At 34.9% G+C, this 21,511-nt stretch overlaps 1 protein-coding gene across 7 annotated transcripts in view; it reads left to right on the plus strand.

Annotated features, from left to right (window-relative positions):
* Nucleotides 1–21,511, plus strand: part of KDM6A (lysine demethylase 6A) — a 211,797-nt gene that overhangs the window by 188,185 nt on the left and 2,101 nt on the right. For 4 of the 7 annotated variants that reach the window (XR_005559737.1, XR_005559740.1, XR_005559741.1 and 1 more), the window contains 7 exons: nt 1,041–1,189; nt 4,283–4,397; nt 4,899–5,086; nt 10,457–10,598; nt 15,115–15,241; nt 17,274–17,444; nt 20,056–20,165. Coding sequence is in view for 3 of the 7 variants with exons in the window: in XM_039368138.1 (XP_039224072.1) it covers nt 1,041–1,189; nt 4,283–4,397; nt 4,899–5,086; nt 10,457–10,598; nt 15,115–15,241; nt 17,274–17,444 (892 nt within the window). In the remaining 4 variants the exon portion in view is untranslated. The remainder of the gene's footprint in view (nt 1–1,040; nt 1,190–4,282; nt 4,398–4,898; nt 5,087–10,456; nt 10,599–15,114; nt 15,242–17,273; nt 17,445–20,055; nt 20,166–21,511) is intronic. The other 3 variants (XM_039368138.1, XM_039368151.1, XM_039368170.1) reach the window with 1 other exon arrangement.

The following is a 21,511-nucleotide window of genomic DNA, read 5'->3' on the forward strand; positions in this document are numbered from 1 at the left end:
ATATTATATCTCAAGTGAGAAACTGAAGGGACATTTATGCTCATCTTTGTAGGGTTATTATAGGCAGATGATAATTTATGAGAAATAATAATTATTAATTACAATTGGATTTATATGTGTCTGAATTGTATGCTCATTTTGAATACCTATTTTGGACAAGTTGCTTTAATACATTGTGACAACTTAATAATTTTCTCTTTCACACACCTATGTCATTCTCCCTTTCAAATGTCATTATTACACTGGTTGCTGTTAGTTTTCCAATGGGCTTCAATTGGTATGTTAAGCTGCCCTTAGATTTTTACTGTAATTATATACAGCAGGGGTGTCAAACTCAATTTCATTGAAGGCCGCATCAGCATTGCGGTTGCCCTCGGGGGGGGTGGTGGCCAGGATGGGTGTGGATGGAGTGGGTGTGGCCTGTTGGGTGGGCATGGCCAGCTCTACATTGTTCTATTCAAGGGTGCCTGTGGGGGCCTGGGCAGGAGTGGGACAGATCTGAGAGTCTCTGGCAGAAGGGGGTGGGACTGGGGCAAGTGACAAGGCATGGTCCACTGGAGGAGCCTCACTGCCTGCTGAAACCCCTCCCCTGGAGCCCATCAAGCCAGATAGATGAAGTAGGCAAGGGCCATTTGCTGGCCACTTTCAGGCGATGGTGCATTTCTTCATTCCTCACAAAGGGTGACACCTCCCCAGCATGCACCCAGGGGGCAGGGCCGATACGGCAGGGGCTGGTTCCTCGCTGTTTCCAGATGGCCTTGTGGAGCTAAGACTGAATGTGTTTCAGCATAGATGGCCACTACAAAATTGTACATTGGCTCTCTGCCAGCCGGCCAGGGCCAAGGCAGCGGGGGCCGTTCCCTCACTGTTTCCAGGATGACTTCATGGGCCACATGAAAGCACTTTGCAGGCCGCATCCGGCCCCCGGGTCTTGTGTTTGACATGTCTGATATACAGTTATTAAAAAATTTTCAGGGAATAAAAATGCTTTGTATTCCCCAAAATATTATATAACCAATTCATTTGCTATTTTGTAACAGATGGAAGCTACAGCTACATGAACTTACAAAGCTTCCTGCTTTTGTCCGAGTAGTATCAGCAGGAAACCTTCTTAGTCATGTTGGTCATACAGTCTTGGGAATGAATACCGTTCAGTTGTATATGAAAGTCCCAGGCAGCAGAACATCAGGTAGGTTATACAAAGTACATGCTTCATTTCAGAGGTTGGAGGAGAAAACATTAGTAGAATGAATTTTGGCTTCACTTCAGAGAAACATTCAGTTGCAGTGACACTAGAAGGGGATCTTGAGTAGCTATAGACAATGTCTTCATGACCAGACTTCATGACATAAGCAGTGCCCTGTTGGATTTGGCTCTTAGCCCATGTAGTCCAACAGGCTGTTCTCACAAAAAACCATTAGTCTCCTAATATATGTCTATCAGAGTCAATACACTGCCATGAAGGCTACTAACCATTGATTCCCCATAACTTCCATGAATTGGTCCAACATGTTTTTGAATTAAGCCAACTTGGTAGCATCTTGTGGAACTGACTTCCAAAATTGAATTTGTGTTGTGTAAAAGAAACAAAAGTCCTTTTTTTCTGTCTAAGTCTTCCAAGTTTCTTTTTCTCTGCGTAATCTTTTTTTCTGGTATTTTGGGAAGAACAAAATAGCTTCTGTTTGTTTACTTTACCTATACCAGGGGTCCCCAACCTGTAGGCTGCGGCTCAATAGTGAGCCATGAGGAGTTTGTAAACGGGCCGCAAAAATGACTAGAGAGTTCATGAGTGCTCACTTGTGTGAGCAACGGGCAAGCGAACATACTCCATTTAAGTGAGCAGCAGACACGTGTGCATGCCTCTCGCACAAATGGAGCTGCATGCATGCTCTTGCCACCACTCATGCAGAGCCATCCCCTCTTCCTCCCCCCCCCCCAGTCTGCAAAGCCAGAAACATTGGGGAACTCTAGCCTAGCCTATTCAAACTATTTTCCAGAACCCAGTTCCATAAAAATATTCCAGGGGCTCAATATACTGTAAGAATTTCTGTTTAAATCATATAAATGTATTTATGAATGTGTTACTACAACATTAATTGTAACATTTTGTCCAAATAAATATATTCTATGAAATGTATTTATTAATAACTCAAAGATGCTGTTTTTCTTTGAAGACCTTTCACTTCTCACCCAAGAAGCTTCTTCAGCTCTGAGCTGAAGAAGCTTCTTGGATGAGAAGTGATGAGAAGTGAAAGGTCTTCAAAGAAAAACAACAAAGTCCAGTTGCCTATTGAAAAAGCACCTTTGGGACAACCATGACCTGGATGACTGAGAATCTCCATAGATATTTATTAATGACTTCTATATGATTTGAAATGGTTCCTCAGGTATCTTAAATTTGAAGATTGCTAAATTACACTATGCATATTTTATACTTCAATTATGTCCCCATTCATTTGCCTCATTTTTAGATTAAAAAGGCCCAAATGTTGCCACCTTATCTAACAGTGAAGTTGTTTCAATACCTTGATCCTCTTAGCTTCCTTCTGAACCTTCTTTATCTCCCCTCTATCCTTTCTGAAGTGTGGCAGTGAAAACTGCAGCATTCCAGATCCCATAGGACTATTGATTTTTCAGTACCATTTCTTACTATCCCTAATATGCTTTTGGCCTTTTCCACAGCAGATGCACACCATGTTGGCATCTTCGTTGAACAGTTTACTATACTCCAAGGTTTCTTTCCTCATCAGTCACTGCTAGCTCTGATCCCATTAGTTTATATGAGTAAGTTTTGGCACCAGACATAGAGGTATTGTTCCCTATCCACCCACATTAAAAAAGGAGAGAGTTTAAGATTTCGGATGGATTATGCATGACAAGATGTGGGATAGAAATCTTCCCCTTCTGGCTGGCTGTTGTTGAGAAGAGACAGACATTAGAGGCTACCTTTTCCAACATCATGCTGTTTTTTGAGAATTCATGCAGAAGGCCAACTTAAGATTCTGCCACCACAAGAGGAGATGAGGCATGGATCAAATGGGAGACCTTCTCTGTGTTTCTGCGTTATAGAATACACTATTCCACCTTCCACCTTCATTCTTGGGATTCAGGAAAGCGTTAAAATGTTTCTTTTTAAACAGCTTTTTGATGGTCTATTATTGGGTAACCAGGTATACAGTTGTTGTTGTTGTCATTAGTTTTGGTTTAGAAATGTCATTCTTTATAAATTTGTTGTGTTAGGTTTTATTATATACTGCCTAGAAGAGGGGTGTCAAACTATCGGCTCGTGGGCTGGTTACATCATACGGAGGCCGCGCCCACCCCAGCTCCGGCAATGCAAAAAGTCACAATACGTCACGACACGTCACATGATGTGGCGAGTTTGACACTGTGGCCTAGAATATTAATATTTTTACATATTGGAGCTTTTCCATCTCCTCTTACTTTCTGGAAATATCCTCCAGATCCCTTGGACTTGGAGGAGAGAAAGGGTGAGACTTGATTGCCTCTAGGCTCTTCCCATTTGTCATACCCAGAGAAAGGAAGAATGTAAGCTACTTGTGCATCCACAGCTAAGGAAAAAAGGAGAAGAGCAGTGGAGAAAGAGGTAGCATGGTTGTTAGTGAAGTAATTGGCTAAAGGAGGGAAGATGCCCTTAAATGGCAGAAACCAGGAGCCTGCTAGAGTTAGCAGAGTGGAAAGTAGCAAATTCCTTGAATAATGGAATGAGCACACTTTGCCTGCTACATGGAAGGTCAGGAAGGGAAGATTGAAATGCTTAAGACCACAGTACATACAGCCAAATAGATTGTGAGCGATTAGAAAAGATGCTGAAATGCATATTGAAGTCAACTTTTTTCCTTGCTTATTTTTAGTTCATGAAACTACCGTCAAAGATACTGTTTGGTGCCACCTCTCTCACTTTTTAAATCCTACTTCAAAGCTTAATTTTTGTAGAAAAATTGTGATTCAATCCCTACCTCTCCATGTCTGCTATAGTATCTAAGTATCACCAAAATAATAGTATAAACTTACACTTGCATCCCTTCTTTACTTTTCTTTTTGTTCCATTTGCGAAGGAGTTTGCTTCTCCTTTATTCATTAAAGTGAATAAATAAATATATTTGAATAAATATATTTATCATCTCAAACAAGAGCAGTCTTGTATGAAATCTTACAGTGATATATTTCTTAAATCTTTAAGATTCTGTTTTTCTATTATAATGCTCCATATTGTTTATATTGTAAATATAATTCATCACTTACTTTGTTTTAATTATAGGTCATCAAGAAAATAACAACTTTTGCTCAGTCAATATAAATATAGGTCCAGGTGATTGTGAATGGTTTGTTGTTCCAGAAAGTTACTGGGGTATCATGAATGATTTCTGTGAAAAGTAAGTGTTGAATTCTCTCTGTGTCTCTTTCTCTGAAACAGAGATGACAAAGTGATAATACTGCAGCCAGACTATAATTCTCAGAAACCCCAAATAGCATGCCTTTGTGAGATATTTTAAATTGAAAAATTATAGATTGCTCTTCTCTAACACAGTTCTATTTTTAATTATATTCATTATGTTTGTCATTGTCTCCTATATTTTTTCTTCTGTCATTTTTACCCAACTTCTAAGGTAGTAACAATATAGATATGCAAGTATAAATAAAAGTTATCATCCTAGCTAGAATCTTATCTAACCAGCATAAAATACTCTTATACCATAATCTTGTAATTTCTTAGAAAGCAGTTTATTATACCTTGTTGCAAATATTTAAATTAGATGAATCACATGTGAAGAAGGAAGAGGTTCATAGTTTTTTTTAGAAAAAATATTCTATTGAGCATAGGCAAGCATTTGTGTATAAGTAAACTTTTCCAAATATTTGTTCTTCTTTTACAGAAACAATATGAATTTTCTAATGGGTTCTTGGTGGCCTAATCTGGAAGATTTGTATGAAGCCAATGTTCCAGTTTATAGGTTTATTCAACGACCGGGAGATCTAGTGTGGATAAATGCTGGGACTGTCCATTGGGTTCAGGCTGTTGGCTGGTGTAATAATATTGCCTGGAATGTTGGCCCTCTTACAGGTAGGAGTCTGATAAATCTTACAATTGGAAAATGATTTAGAAATATTTCTGAACTTTCAACTTCTAACAGATATGTAACATGTTTATAAGACACAAAATTAGACTGATCTGTAGCACTACAAATTATGTAATAGATAAGATAATTTGATATCTTAACCATTTTAACATCCAGAAACCCCAAACCTGTTATAAGAGAATTAATCATCAAAATGATATTAAAACATGTTTTCCAAGTAATAACATTACAATAGAAAATATCTGGAAGTATTATGCAGAGGTTGAGCAAATAGTGAAGAGAGTATCATAAATTATATTCAGCACCATGTCCTTCTGAATCATGATTTTAATGATCAGAAATAAGCTGTTCATTTCTACATATTTTTCCACTTGACCAGTTGAATATTTTCTGGTTATCAGACTATGATGTACCCTTGACATCAACTTTGAGCAATTTTTATAAACTTGAATGATAATTGGCAATCCTAATTCAAAGGAAACTTTTAGCCATTATTTCCCACAGCAGTTTTTCAAGGCTTATTAAGCAGGTACAGGAGGACCAGAGGAGGCACATTGTGACTGCGGTTCACATATCTTATTACGGTATGGCTGGTTGTGATTTCTTGAATAAGTAATGTTTGGGATACACAAAACATAAAAACACCTGTACCATAATTTACATACAACAATAGTTAAATTCACAAATATGCTATACTAAAACCAAACCAAACTTCTTACCCATAGCATGAATGTAAACTTACCAGATCTCTTTTCTGATCCCAAATCATGGGTATTATTTTCTGTCACTTGAAAGCATTCATATGGCTTAGGTTAAAATTCTGTGTTAAAATTAAGCACTTTCTGTTCAAAGGAAACAGGCCTAAAAAAAGAAGAAGTGGTGTTGCATTATATGTAAGAAATCACTACACCTATATAGAAATGTATAAAACCAAGGATGAAAGCCATGAATGCTTATGGATTAATATAAAGGGAAAAAAGAATCACATTGATATACACAGGTCACCCAACCAACCAGTGGAAATAGACAAACTTTTTGCTAATCAATTAAGTAAGGTGTGCAGGAAGCATCATAGTAGTAATGGGGGACTTTAAGTACCCTAAAATCAACAATGAGATAAGCTCTGCAGCATGTGGGAGATCAAACAGGCTCCTGACAGTCTAGCTGAGAACTTAGTCATCCAAAAGGTAGAGGAGGCGGCTAGAAGGTCAGCTGTACTGGAATTAATACTTAATAACAGAGATGAAATAATGGAAGGGATTGAAGTTGCAAGAACTTTGGGAAACAGCGACCATGTCATATTGGAATTCAACATAATGCAGGCACAACTAATTGAACAAGTCAAACTACTGTTTTAGACTTTAGGAGAGCTGACTTCAACAAATTAAGACTTTAGGGATTTCAAATGCCAATTCGAACCAGAGCGAATTAACAATTCTTTATACGAGATTTTGTCAAAATTTGTCCCCTTAAAAGTTCCCTCAGTTGCATGTCTGGGAATCCCCCAGAGAGGTATTTTATAATTTAATCTATAATAATACTTCTTCCAAACACGAAGTAAGGCATTCCTCAAAATATGTGATTTAAAAGTCCGATCAACTTTCTTATTAAAAATTAAATATGCATGCCAACCATATATTAAATCCCAACCTTCCAAAAAAAGAATATCCATATTTGTTAAATTAAGCCAATCACTTAACCAAGTTAGGGCGGCTGCATCATAATATAATTTCAAATTAGGTGCCTTAAGTCCCCCTCTTTCTCGAGCATCCTGTAATATCTTAAATTTAACCCTTGGTCTCTTACCGGCCCATATAAAATTATTAATACCCTTTTGCCATTCCTTCAAATTTGCTTCTTTTTTAAGAATAGGTATCATCTGAAACAAAAAAAGAAACTTTGGTAGAACATTCATTTTTACGGCTGAAATTCTCCCCAACAATGACAATTGCAATTTTTTCCAATCTCTTAAATCCTTTTGGACTTTTGCCCATAGTGGTTCATAATTGTTCTTATACAATTTTCCATTTGAAGCAGTTAGATATACTCCGAAATATTTGACCTTTTTTACCATCTGAAAACCTGTGGCTTTAATCAAAATTTCCCTATCTTTAACTGACATATTCTTAGATAATATCTTAGTCTTATAATTATTAACTTTAAAACCAGAAACATTCCCATACTGTGTTATAAGTTCTAATAAACCATCAATCGCCTGATTCGGCTGTTCCAAAATTAAAACCAAATCATCCGCAAATGCCCGCAATTTATACTCATTCTTCCTTATCTTTACACCCTTAACTAACTTCGATTCCCGAATCTGAATCAATAAAATTTCCAATGTTAAAACAAATAACAATGGGGATAATGGACATCCTTGTCTTGTCCCTTTTTGAATATTGAAATTCTCAGTCAATCCCCCATTTACAACAATTTGTGCAGATTGCTGCTGATATATAGCTTTAAGTGCATGTAAAAAATTATCCCCAAAATTCATTTTCTCTACCAAAGAAAATAAAAATTGCCAGTCCAATTGATCAAAAGCTTTTTCAGCGTCCAAAAAGATAAAAGCCACAGGAATCTGATTATTCTTATCCAAGTACTCAATTAAATTAATAATTTGTCTAACATTATGTTTCATGTATCTCCCTGTTATAAATCCTGCTTGATGACTGTGAATCAAGTCTTTCATAACCTGCATTAGTCTATTTGCCAAAAATTTTGTAAAAATCTTATAATCAACATTCAATAATGAAATTGGCCTATAATTCTTAGGCTCTGTAAGATCCTGATCTTCCTTCGGAATCAGTGATATAAAAGCTCTTTTCCAAGAAGGAGGAACTTGCATACCCAACAAAATACTATTAAAGAGTTCCTTTAATGGCTCTATCGTTTCTTCAGATAAGATCTTATAATACCTAGAAGTCAGTCCATCTGTTCCAGGAGAGTTTCCAACCTTTAACTGCTTAATAGCTAAACCAATTTCCTCCACAGTAATTAAACTATTCATCCCATTTTGTTGTTCCTCTGAAAGTCTAGGAAAATGTACTGATTGTAAATATTTATCTATATCCAAACCCCTTATATTATCACTTGAATATAATTTTGTGTAAAAGTCCAAAAAGCTTTTTCTAGATGTACTAAGGCAGCAAAATATTCTACAGTCATGGTTTCAATATTTACAAATAATGGATAGATGGACTGTAGACAAGAAAGAGGGAATAACACTAGAAGATAGACAATTGGTTATTCAGATTAAAAACCAAAGTCCGGCTCATATAAAAAGAATATACAATGTTTTATTAGAGTTAGATTCGGAAACAGAATTGGTTAAAGACTGTATGATTAAATGGGCTCAGAATATACAGGAGCCGATCTCATTGGATTTATGGGAGACAATTTGGATAAGAAATGTTAAATTCACACAAGCTCAAAATTTGAGAGAAAATTTTTATAAAATGTTCTATAGATGGCACTTAGATCCTAAAAAATTATCTTGTATGTACTCCAATATACAGCCCAAATGTTGGAGATGTGGCAATAATGATGCGACATACTTTCATATTTGGTGGAATTGTAAAAAAGTAAAGGCTTTTTGGATTATGATTTGGTGGAACATTCAAAAGATTTTTAGAAAAAAGATAAAGTTTACTCCTCAACTATTTTTACTTGGTATTTTTGTTGACTTAAATGAAAAAGAAACTACTTTGATGTTGAATTTATTAACTGCAGCAAGGTTACTAGTAGGTTTATATTGGAAGAAAGATTCCTTGCCTACTTTAGAAGAATGGATATTTAAAGTATCTAGTTTTGCAGAAATGGCAAAAATTTCTGCTTATTTAAAGGATCATACACAAGAAAGATATATTATTGTATGGGGAAGATGGATAGATTATATTCAGAAAAAGTATGGAATTAAAAAGTTTCATTTATTTTATGAATGAATTTAACTATTATAGAGAATTGTTTTATAGGTTATGGAGTTAAATGTTAATTATGATATTTTTTTCCTCTCCTTTTTTTTTTTCTTTTTTTTCTTTTTTCTTAATTATTATAACTTTTTATTATTAACCCTGTATTCTGCTCTGGGAAGTGAAGGGAGGGGGGTTGGGGGTGGGAAGGAGGGAGGGTAAGGGGGGGGGTTCTACTTTAAAAATTTTATTGTATTTTTATAAATGATTGTATGTTTAAAAAATAAAAAAAATTCAATAAAAAAAAAGACTTTAGGAAAGTTTCCTTGATGGACAACCTAAAGGGAAAATAAGTCCAATATAACATAATATCACAGAGAAGAAAAAAAACAAGAGACCACAGACAAAGCCAGCATGTTGCGTAAAGAACTCTTTGACAAACTGAAAGAAAAAAAGGTGAAGTATTAGAAATGGAAAGAGGGACATAAAACTAAAACAGAATACCAGTAAATAGCCCAAATCTGCAACAATGAATAAGGAAAACTGAGGCTCAGAATGAACTAAGACTAGCAACAAATGCCTAAAATAATTTAAAGGTTTCTTTCAATATGTAAGAAACAAGAAAAAAAATCAATAAAAATAAAAAATGAGATTCTAGAATGAGCGCAGAGAACAGTAACAAAGATGATAAGGGGTCTGGAATTTATGAATGAATGAGTGAGGGAATTAGGTATGTTCCATAGTGTAACAAAAAGAAAGATTAGGGATGATATGATAGCAATCTTCTAGTACTTGAGGGTAGTGAGGTGCTGTCAGAGGAGAAGAAGTTGACCTATTCTCCAAAGCACCTGAGGGTAGGACAAGAAGTGACAGATGGAAGATCATTAAAGAGAGATAAATTTCTTGACAGTCAGAACAATTAATCAGTGGAACAGCTTGCCTCCAGAAGTTGTGGGTGCACCATCACTGGAGCTTTTCAGGAAGAGACTGGACAGCCATTTGTCCAAAATAGTGTAGATTTTTTGCTTGAGCAAGGACTAGAAGACCTCCAGCCCTGAACTAGAAGACCTCCCTTCCAACCCTATTCTATATTCTGTTATTGGTACTTCAACCCAACATTTTGTTATGTCAATGTGGTTTTCACCACAAAAGGCCCTGCTTAGAACTTTATTTTTTTTAAAAATGACAATGCATTTTTTGAAATTCTGTTCATTTTTATTTACCTCTAATATAAAAAATGTGCTTAGGATAAAATGTCTCACTGTAAATGTTCCCTTGTGTCTCTGACATTTTACTTTGGCATATACAATCAAGAATTTTGGCCAAGTGATTTCATAAAATATTTAAAACCTCTAATGACTAAAATTTTTTTTTCATTGATGAAGGGAAAGATCATTATAGAAAAATGGTCCACATATTTTTTTTTCTTTCATTTTCTTGTAGCTTGTCAATATAAATTAGCTGTGGAACGGTACGAGTGGAATAAATTGCAAAGTGTGAAGTCAGTAGTACCTATGGTTCATCTTTCTTGGAACATAGCACGAAATATCAAAGTACCAGATCCAAAGCTTTTTGAAATGATCAAGTAAGTCATTTTAAATCAATATATATTTACTTAGTGAATTATTATTTATAGAAAGAACAAATCCCTAAGTGAAACAAATTATTTCTTAGTGTAGAATTATAAATACGAAAGAAAGCTTATCACTACTGTTAAATGTAGCTGATTTGTAAACGACAATTTTGGAAATATATCACCCACTGCTTTATAATTAATTAAAACAAAGATAATAAAGTATATCTAGCATTCTGACAAAGAGCAGCAAATCATCTGCTGTTGATTATTGGCTTTGCAATATCAATTGTTGAATGCTTCACTTTATATTAAAAAAATGAAAACCCCTACAATAATATTGTATGCTCATTTGGATTAAATATTGTAATTGTAACTAACATGCTGTATAGTATTATGCAGTATAGTAATATGCAATATATGGATGTAAAGTGGGAAAAGTGTCTTGAATCCAGCATAGGTATGTTTGCTATACCTATTGGGAATTTCTTAACATACGCATTTTTCTAGGACCACTCATCTTTGGGTAAATCCAGGAAAAGGTGTGACTTAAGGAGCTGTTAATGAATTATTTATCTATTTATTTATTTGTATCCCACCTTAATTATTTACAAATAACTCAAGTCAGTGAATATATCCAACACACCTTTCTCCTCCTATTTGCATACCAAATCTAAAAGACTTTCTTGCTTCAAATTTGAATAGTGCTCACTTCTAATATTGTACTGTCGGTCATATTGTGGGGGGATGATAGCTATATATAATTTTGTACTGATGAGGAAGTGAATGTGATACTATTTTAAGGCATCAAAGCTATATTCCCAACAGATTATATTCCTTTTCACTCCTTCAAATGCACACATTGTGAAGAATGATTAAATGTTTTCGCTGAATCTCTTCAAGAGTCTACTGATTATGCTAATACATTGCAAACTTTTCTCAATTTCCTCTCCCTCTTTATTACTACATAATTCTGCTTAACTACCAGGTGTTTAAATGAGTTAGTAGAGGTAAATCTGTCTCATCACTATTGCTATATAGTAAATTACTTTCTTTTCCAAATTACTACATAAATGTAGAAATATACAAATCTTTTATAAAGCTGATTGTTGATAGAAATAAATCAATAAAAAAGGAATGAATTCATTGACCAAATTATTTATGATATAGCCCAATTAAAGTGACATTAATACATTAAAACAATTTAAATGCAGTCCAACAATATTATAAAGAAATAAGATATATAAAGAACAGATAAAATAGTAGTACTTTACTATTTAATGCTCAATAACCAAGTAAAATCCAAAAAAACATTGGAAATACAATTTTAACATCAATATCAAGAAAAAAATAAATAACAGTTAAATTTAAGAATTTGTAGATTATGCTTGTAAAAAGACATTCTGCCAAGAGGTCCCTACAACCACTTCATTGGAAGTGTAATGTCACACAAGATTCTTGGTTTCAATTTTATGATGTAGGTGCTGCAAGAATGATATCTATGATCAGTTGAAGCATAATGTATCAAATTGGTATTTTAAATTTAGTAGTCAAAGCAATAAACAAATGAAATGTCAGATATTTAGTAGGAAATATTCAGTCTGAAGCACCAGAGCTCCTATGTTACCTTTATAATTTTCTAACAAAAAAACCAAGATGGACAAACTGAATTTTTGAGATCAAGAGTTGCTATTTCCCATGGTTAATTCCAATCTTTCAGGTCATACATCATAAATTAAAATTATGAGAAATGAGGACTTAGGTTAATCTCCAGTTCTTACTGGAAAAGGAGGATTGAAGAGTAAAAGGAATATGAAGTGAATGCAACTATTTAGAATCTAAAAGAAAATATTCTGAAGAATTGTGCTAGGCAGCCTATTTTTGTCCTGATCCCATTTTTCCACTGTTGTGACATTGATGCTATAATTTTACAGCAATCATGGCCATCATTTTGGGGGTCATGATTGAAAAACACAATCTTTTAGAAATGTTTTGTATATGTAATATTTCCTCTCAAAGGCCTAAATTGCTCTCTTAATATATTATACTTTTTAATTAGTCTGATTAGGATTTTTTTTAATTTAACATGCATTTCTGATATTTTATTTTGACAAGGTGGCATATAAATTCTTTAAAATGTAAAAAGATAATAAAAAGATAAAGGGAGGGAAAATTGAATTTTCATGAAGATGTGAGCAGTAGCACTCTTTTTCCAAAAATAAAGTTACTCACCATTCAGAGCTATATTTTCCAAGTTGGATCATATAGTTTATGATCAAGATAATGAATGTTATAAGTTTTATAATTAACTAGAATAAAACTTGCTCCTGAATACTTACAAAGAACAAAATAGGTGGAATGCTTCTGTTAAATATAATTATGTTTTTATATAATGTGTTTATATTATATTTTTTTAATCCATGTCAGCCACTCAGAGTTGTATTTGTGAGATGAGCAGAATCAGATTCAAAGCAAGCAGAACCACTCATGAAGAGACCCAAGTGGATATTTTATTACTGATTATCTATATTACAAGAATATCACCAACTATCTGCCTTCCTTTGAGAAATGGCAAATACAGACTTATGGGTTTGACCTCAGACATTTCCTTCCCAAAATGACTCCCAGCTGGAATATCTTTTTAGTTCCCTCTAGAGAGCCCCCTCCTTCAGCCAGTGATTTCATCACATCCAGCCATATAAATTTAATATTAAGACCTTTAATTAAAATGTGAAGGAATATTAAAATATAGAAAGATAGCAGAAAAGGTCCTATTGGTCCATCGAGTCTGCCCTTTCAGTTTATTTGATTTTGTGTTTATATTTTATTTATTTTTGTTTTATTTTTTTAATTTTCGTTGGATGATGGACGTGTGTGTATCCCAAGCATGTTTAAACTCAGGCAGCTTAAAGAGAAAAAAACAGAGTTTGTGTTTCTTAATTTTCTTGCTTTGCACTTGATTCCTGTGTCTTTAAGGGTACAGGGAAGGGATTGGGGGGGTGCATTCTTACTACACTGTGGAAGAGCTCAGAAGGGCAAACCAGCCAACTCAGGAGTCTACAAACTTAGCAACTTTAAGACCTGTGGACTTCAACTCCCAGAATTCCTCAACCAGCCATGAGGGCTGAGGAATTCTGAGAGTTGAAATCCACAAGTCTTAAAAGTGCCAAGTTTGAAGACCCCTGAAGCATCTGGTAGTGGTGCATATTAATAAACATAGATAAATTCATCATACATTTGTCAGTGCAAAGGGAAAGTGATTCAGCAAAGGAACTAGCCACCGAAGAAATTAAAACTTTTTTTATTTTTTTTCTACAGTTTGTAATATTTTATTAGATTGTAGAATAAAATACAAAAGCTAATAGTAGGACATAGTGGGGAGGAAAAAGGGGGGAAAAGTGAAGGGGAGAAGGGAAAAAGAACATACTCTGTTGCAGTAGAAGGAAGCATTGAACCTCAACGTTTTACTTTTCCATAATATTATAAACTAGCCATTTCTATAACAACAAATGAATCTAACCAGAAAAGCCCCCCCCCCTTTTAGTCATCAAGTTTTTGACACCTTGCTAAGCACTGGTGGTACTCAAATATTGTCATGTCCTAAAAGTGGTACGATCTATGAAAAGGTTGAAAAGCCCTGCTCTAGGCTGTATGCATTCATGTACATGCCTCCAATCTCTCTTGATATATTTTGTTCCTCAGAGCTTGTACCATCTCTAGACACATTCAGTCCTATCTTATATCTTATCAATATCAATATTGAATTTTATTATATAATTTGTTAATATAAAAAATGAGGATATCTTTTTAACATAAACCAAATTAGTATTCCAAATTATCTATCACAGAACATAATTTTATATCAGATCTCACTACTGATCTGCAATAGGATCACTTGGAAAAAAGATGTATATGAGCATTTTTGGACTATACTATTGATTGGAGTCATAGTGCCATTGAGAGATATATCTATTTATTTACCTACCTACCTGCCTACCTATGGTATGAGATCAGAGTTTAACACTATCAGAATGAATCAGTCTTTATACAAATACACATAATTCTATCCAGTCTTCCTTCTTTATCACCATACTTTTTTTTTAGTTGTACCAGAGAAGATGTGGTTAAGGCAGCAGAAAGCTTTCTTCTTTTCTCTGTTAGGATGATATCAAACTTAGAAGACAGGAACTTCTTAGTTCTAATAAATATCTTGAGAGTACTAGAGGACCATGTTTTCCAGGAATGGCTACCCAACTGCAATGGTGCTACTTCGGGTATATATTTCTATGCATCCTGATAGAGGAATTGGGACAGAGAAGAGATATTATTGTTTTCACTATCCCATCACTAGATAAATAAGGAAGAAAAATCAAGATGTGTATATGCAGTGGGAGGATTGCATGGGTTTGAAAAATGAGATTATCTAATCCAATAGATTCTTGTGGAACATTTCTGAATGCTCAAAATCAAATTCATATAATCAGTTCCCTATTTTTAAACAAATTAATGAAATAAATTAATATTTAAGGTATTGCCTGTTGAGAACTCTCAAGCAATGTCAGACTTTGAGGGAAGCTCTAATTGCTGCAGGAAAGGAGATTGTATGGCATGGGAGAACAAAAGAAGAACCAGCTCATTATTGTAGCATATGTGAGGTTAGTAAATACATGTGTGCTGTGATTTAATATTTCTTGAACTTTTTTGAAAACATATTCTTAAAGCTTTAACTAATTGCTCTTGTATTCTCTGTAGATGTTGGTAATTTTAAACTCTTCTTTAACCCATTCATTCTCAAGTATTACATTCTTCTGTTGGACCTAGCTGTAAAAAAATATTTTTCTAGGTGTAACATTAACTATCAAAAGTTTCTATTTAATATAAGGTATAAAAAGATGTACACTTTGAATTCAGTAGTAACACATTTTTTATAAATTCCTTTATACAGCTTTTCATTTTTATGAGATCACAAATGATGCCATAGACCAATTTTCTTAGCGTATAATGCAAAATTACAGATCGTATAAATATTTTATTTTTGTAAAAAAAAGTTCATTGTAGTCTTTAATCAATAAGTTCTAAGACATTTAACAGAAAATGTATGAAAAGGAGCCTAATAACATAAAATAGTTAAATAAGTGGGAAAATAAAATCCCTCAGCATGTTACTGAAAAGAAGAAATGCAGGAGATGTGCATATGTTTCTATGTATCTGTTCTACATTTAAGGTTAGATATAGTCAGTAGCAAAGAACAAAACCTTTCTTCATTGTTGAATTATAAATTTCTTTAAGTCAAAAGTAACAATCCATTTTGCAGGACAAGCCCAGAATACCGCTGAATCATATTTTTGAAATTTTACCTCAAAACTAACAGATTTTGGGTGGTACAGTTATTTCATTTTTTGAAGGGAGGGAGGAAATCAATATAGGAGCCTTTGAATACCCATTGTTCTTTAACCTCTCCCTGTCACCAAATACGGCTGCAAGTCATCATTCGGGTCCCTGCTTTAAGCAAACATTTCACTATTTCATTTCAACACTGATCTCATGTTGTAATTCATCATAAGACTAATCTCAGATCTGTGTTCTTTGAACTGTGAAGAGCATGCTTTGATGAACAAATATAGAAACTCGTCAGGTAAATCTAAAATGGAGTTCAAAAAACTGTTCAGATTGATCCTTTTGCATAATTGCAGAAAATGTTATGAACATCACAAAATTAAAAATACTTTTTAAAATTACATGGCCAAAATCTCCTAGAAGGACATAGAAATCTTCTGACCGTTTTTAATTGTATTTATTGTATTTGTTTAATTGGGATGGGGGGAATGAGAAAGTAACAGTAGACACTACCTAGTGGCCTTTTGGTGATGTATTGCTGAACCCTAAGGTAGAAAAATGAAATTTCCAGGATTTTCTCCTTTTAAAAACAAAGAAAGAACTTTAATAAAGTACCAGATTCTGTTATCAACAAATCATAATGTTTAATATATTAAAAGTAACTGTAGTTGATTCTTAAACGTAAGCATGATGATAACCAGATAAGTGCATTACTAATCTGTTTCCACAAAACATCAGATTAGTAAGAAAAACCGCTTATTTGTGAAAATAGCAGCACCTCTTGGAGTTCCCAAAGTATCTTGGTGTTGCAGGTATTTCTAGACTTCAACATAGAAATTTTAATTGGAGAATGGAGAAATCTTTTCTTTTGTTAAGATTTTGAAGAACATTTGAGAGGAGTAAAAGTTTTTTCATATTAATATTGTAAATATATTTTTCATAATTAATATTTTTATTCAGTTCTCCAGTTTATTTTTTTTTAAAGATCTCTGGTGATGGCAGAAAAAAGTCTTATAACTAAAACCATAAATTTTCAGAAAAATAATGGAATGTTCTTTATGGGCACTGATTAAAATTTTGGGAGGAATTGGATCACCAGAGGCTAAAGGAAGAATGCTATTAATTCAGAGCATAGGTCTATTCTTCTTTCAGCAGCACCCCTACACACACACATGCCCTTACAGCTCCTATTTTTCTCGCTTAGATAGTAGTATGAATTTATTTTCTATGAAAGTGATGTCATGTCTAAGGTTAGACTTTGCATGTATATCCTAAATTGCTGTGTGATTTTCCCTCTAACTTTGTCTACTATTTTAACATTAGTTTTATCATCTTTTTGTGATCCAACAGGTAGAAGTCTTCAATTTGCTTTATGTTACAAATGAGAGTAATTCTCAAAAAACCTATGTTGTAAATTGCCTAGACTGTGCACGAAAGATAAGTGGGAACCTGGAAAACTTTGTGGTGCTAGAACAATACAGAATGGAGGATCTAATGCAAATCTATGACCAATTTACATTAGTAAGTGATGAAGATACAAAATACATTGAATGCATTATTGTAAATAAAACATGTTTGAATAATGCTATAAATTATTAACTTCAGAAAACTAAAGCTTATTAATCTCTACAAATTAACTCATGACCATCTGTATTCTTTCTATAAAGCAAATTCATTCCTTGAGTGCTGAATGATGATAATTTAAGATCACTTGATAGCCCTACATTCCATGACATCTGACTTTTCATTATCCAGGAAATGGCACTGAGATGCAAAGCAACTGGACAGGTCAGGAAGAAATTTCAGGGGTGTATAGAGCTCAGAAAATATAAATCGCAAAATTACTTAGTTGTAGCTCCAGAAATTACCATATGGTTGAAGGGAATTGAACTCATCCCAAGAGTCATCTCCCAGTTATTTTTTTCTCTAAATTCCACATATACCAGAATTTCTTTTATTTGATTTTTAGACAGCCTGGTACTTGCAGTAGAGTCAATAAACGCATAATACAACATGTTACATCCTGTTCATTTAAAAGTTAAGGAGAAAGATGATTCCCTGATGGGGCTTATAATCACAAATAGTCCTCACTTATCAACCACTCAGTCAGTGACTATTCAAAATTATGATGTTGCTGAAAAAATAACTTTATGGCCAATTTACAATCTTCACAGCATCTCTTAGATGATCACCATTTCAGTCAGTATATGTTGTCCTGTCCCTCCCCCCCTCCAAAGGGATTGCAACAGAATAAGTTGTTTGTTTTTCTACTCATCAAAAGCAATGCATTTGGGCAGTGGTGGGATTCAGCCGATTCACACCACTTCGGCAGAACCAGTAGCTAATTTTTTTGTTGCGCAGGCCCAGAATGTCTTAGAGCCACATTTAACAAGAAATTTGTTCTCTCTTTTTTTCTTTTTAATGTAGTATGACACTGGCCTGACTCTATCAGCTGGATATTGGCTGTATTCTCCTTAGCCCATAGAAAAAAATATTTGCTACAATATTTTTAGATTTTAAATTATTTCCCATGTCCTAATTCAGCAAGCAGCCTTGCTCAGTGGTGGGATTCAAATATGTGAACAACCGGTTCTCTGTATGGGTGCCGCTTCCAGAAGTCCATTCGGGGCCTGGGCAACAAAAATTAGCTACTGGTTCTGCCAAAGTGGTGCGAACTGACTGAATCCCACCACTGGCCTTGCTCCTATGGAAGTAATATAACAGAAAATTAGAGAATTATGCATTTATAAATGTAAACACTGGAAATGATCTTGGAGATCATCCTTTCCAAGTTTCTACACCTTGCAAGAATCCACTACTACGGCATCCTGTTAACAAATGGCTATCCAAATTCTTTTTAATATCCCAACCCCATCCCTCAGTGAAAGAAGTGTACTACTTTTTGAACCGTCCTGTTTATTGTTCAAAACATTTGCTATTAAGATCTTTCTTCCAAGTCCAGCCAAAAGCTACTTATTTGCAATGTAAATGCATTGTTTCTTATCTGTCTTTCAAAACAATTCTGCCCCATGTCTCCTCTAAGGTTTCTCATCTCCAGATCAAGTATACCCAGTTCCTCCCAACTGTTCCTTATAATTTTTTCCTTCCAGTCCCCTGATAATCTTGATGATTTTCCTGTGGATACCCTTCAGTTTTCAATATCTTTCCTTTATGCAGTGTCCAGAGCCATTTGCAATGTCCTGCATGAGGTCTGGCCAATACAAATACAGAGGAAATGTGTTGGTAATCTTGACCTTGACAGTAAAAGGAAACTTTGTGTTACTTGATACTTTTCTCCGACTTAACTCAGAGCATTTGGCTATATATCCAGCTCATGGTAACCTAGTTCAGCCCATGTTTTATCATCCTCTTTTCTAGAATCTTATGAAGTAGAAATATACCACATCCAATACACAATGATCACTATATTCCATAGCCATTTAAACTGTTCACTCTATGAAAAGGAAATCAGACTGATTAGGTACACTCTATTTCATTGCTTCTCAACGTTTGTGTGACGGCGACCCCCGTCACACAAACGTTCTGCGCATGCGCCGGGCCGCACGCATGGGGGCGGGCCCCCACGTGTGGCACGCATGCGCGGCGACGCCCCCATACGCAATGCGCATGCGCGATGCCCCCCACGTGCAGCGTGCACGCACAGCGCCGCCCCCATGCGCTGCGCGCGTGCGTGGTGCTGTCCCCATGCGCGGCATGCATGCGCGGCACGCGTGCACGGCACCGCAAAAAATGGCAGATCGCCACCTTTGGCGACCCCCGAAAAATGGGCGATCGACCCCAAATGGGGTCGCGACCCATAGGTTGAGAACCGCTGCTCTATTTACTATTAAAAAGCTCTGTTCCTGATGTCAGCTCTGCAAATGAACCATGACGCCTGAATCTTTTAACTGAGCAAAATGGTAGACCATAGGGCAAAACCTTTTGAACAAAAGTATCCCAAATGGATTAACTTATAAAATGTGTTCAAAACCAGGAATCCATGACTCCCATGGAATTGAAATTTGGCAAATTGTATGAAACATTTTATGACATAAATAACATGAAGCAGTTTATGACATAATACAAAATGTCATAAAACATTTCCTATCCTGATTTTGTCTGTGCTATGCAGTTCAACATGGGCTATTTTCAAGGCAGATACACCTGTTAATCTATCTCAGCTTTTCCAGTGAAGGAAATACATTAGAAGTTGTGTCATTGTTGAAGTCATTGAGGAATCTGGTAAGGAAATATCTCCGAAACAACTCAGTGGGGCACGGACTGTCTTGTTTATGGATAAATCCATGATAGCTCTCTCAATGCAATGCATTCTTTTCTAAACATTGATAGAGCAACTTCTAAATAATCCATTCCAACGTTTTGCTAGTTGTAACATCAAGCTGATTGGTCAATAGTTTATTAAGCTCTTGTTTCCCCTTGTAAAAGGGTAAAGTACTGTGCCTCACCTCCATTTTTCTCATAAATTGTAGAAAATAGCGCCAAGATGAAATCTGCAAGTTCCTGTAATGTAATTGGTTTGATCCCGGAACCTTAAATTCATTCATGTTGATCATATGTTCCTTATCAATCTTTTGATGACTTGGGTTGTGGCCCCCTCTTTTTATCAATTGCTTTGCTTAGGTCTATTTCAATATAGTTCCCCTTTGGGAAAAGTTAAAATAGGTTCTAGATGAGCAAATCTGTTTATCTTCTTCAACATTCCAGAAAATTAGCAGAATAATAAAATAACAGAGATGTAAGAGAAACTTCAGAGCAAATTCTTCTAGATTGACCTGGGCCTTTCCTCCATTTCTTAGCCCATCAATTGGGAAGTTTCTTTTAATGCTGATGCACTTCTGCAAGTAATCTTTGTGTCTAATTTAAGATATTCCTACTTTTCTTGATAAGCTGGAGAGTGCCCCATTTTGTAAAAAAAAAAAAAATGAAAACAGTTTCTGCATCCCCTCAGATTCAAGCACTTGGCTTTAAATCTACCTTATTCTAATGTACTTAGGTGTTAGTTTCAGTAATTTCCACTATCCCTTTTACTTATCTGGATCTTTCAAACTAATTTCCTGCAATAATTCAGGTCATTTAATCCTGCAGTAATTCAGGTCAGGTCATTTCTGAACTTTTAAGAATAAAGTTTCAAACAGGCAGAGAACAAGAAAGCTGAAAGCTCTGTACACATGAGAAGTTAGGAAGATTATGTAAGTTTGAAGGGTATGTGTCTCTAAATGAACTGAAGAAAATGAATAAAATGTTAAAATGTCCTCTGATTATGGGGATGACAGAAACTGTGAACTTTGTAGATCTTTCATTAATGCATATCCTGCATACTTTCACCTACAATGTGATCCAAGCTTCATCAAAATCCTATTAATATATAAAGAGATTTTATTTAAAAAAAAAACCACAACATATAGATTTGGTTAAAAAAAAACATTCACCTATAATTCACTGCTTGTTTGGGGGAAAGCGGGGAAACGTTTAATTTAGTAATGATGGTACTCCATGTAATAGATTTCAAACTAATATTTCTTTACCTGTTGATGAACCCCACAATTGGTCTGGAGGCACTGTGGTCC

Source organism: Crotalus tigris, unplaced genomic scaffold, assembly GCF_016545835.1.
Source record: "Crotalus tigris isolate CLP2741 ecotype Arizona unplaced genomic scaffold, ASM1654583v1 scf7180000017601.7605149639:7615979, whole genome shotgun sequence".
Lineage (NCBI taxonomy): Eukaryota > Metazoa > Chordata > Lepidosauria > Squamata > Viperidae > Crotalus > Crotalus tigris.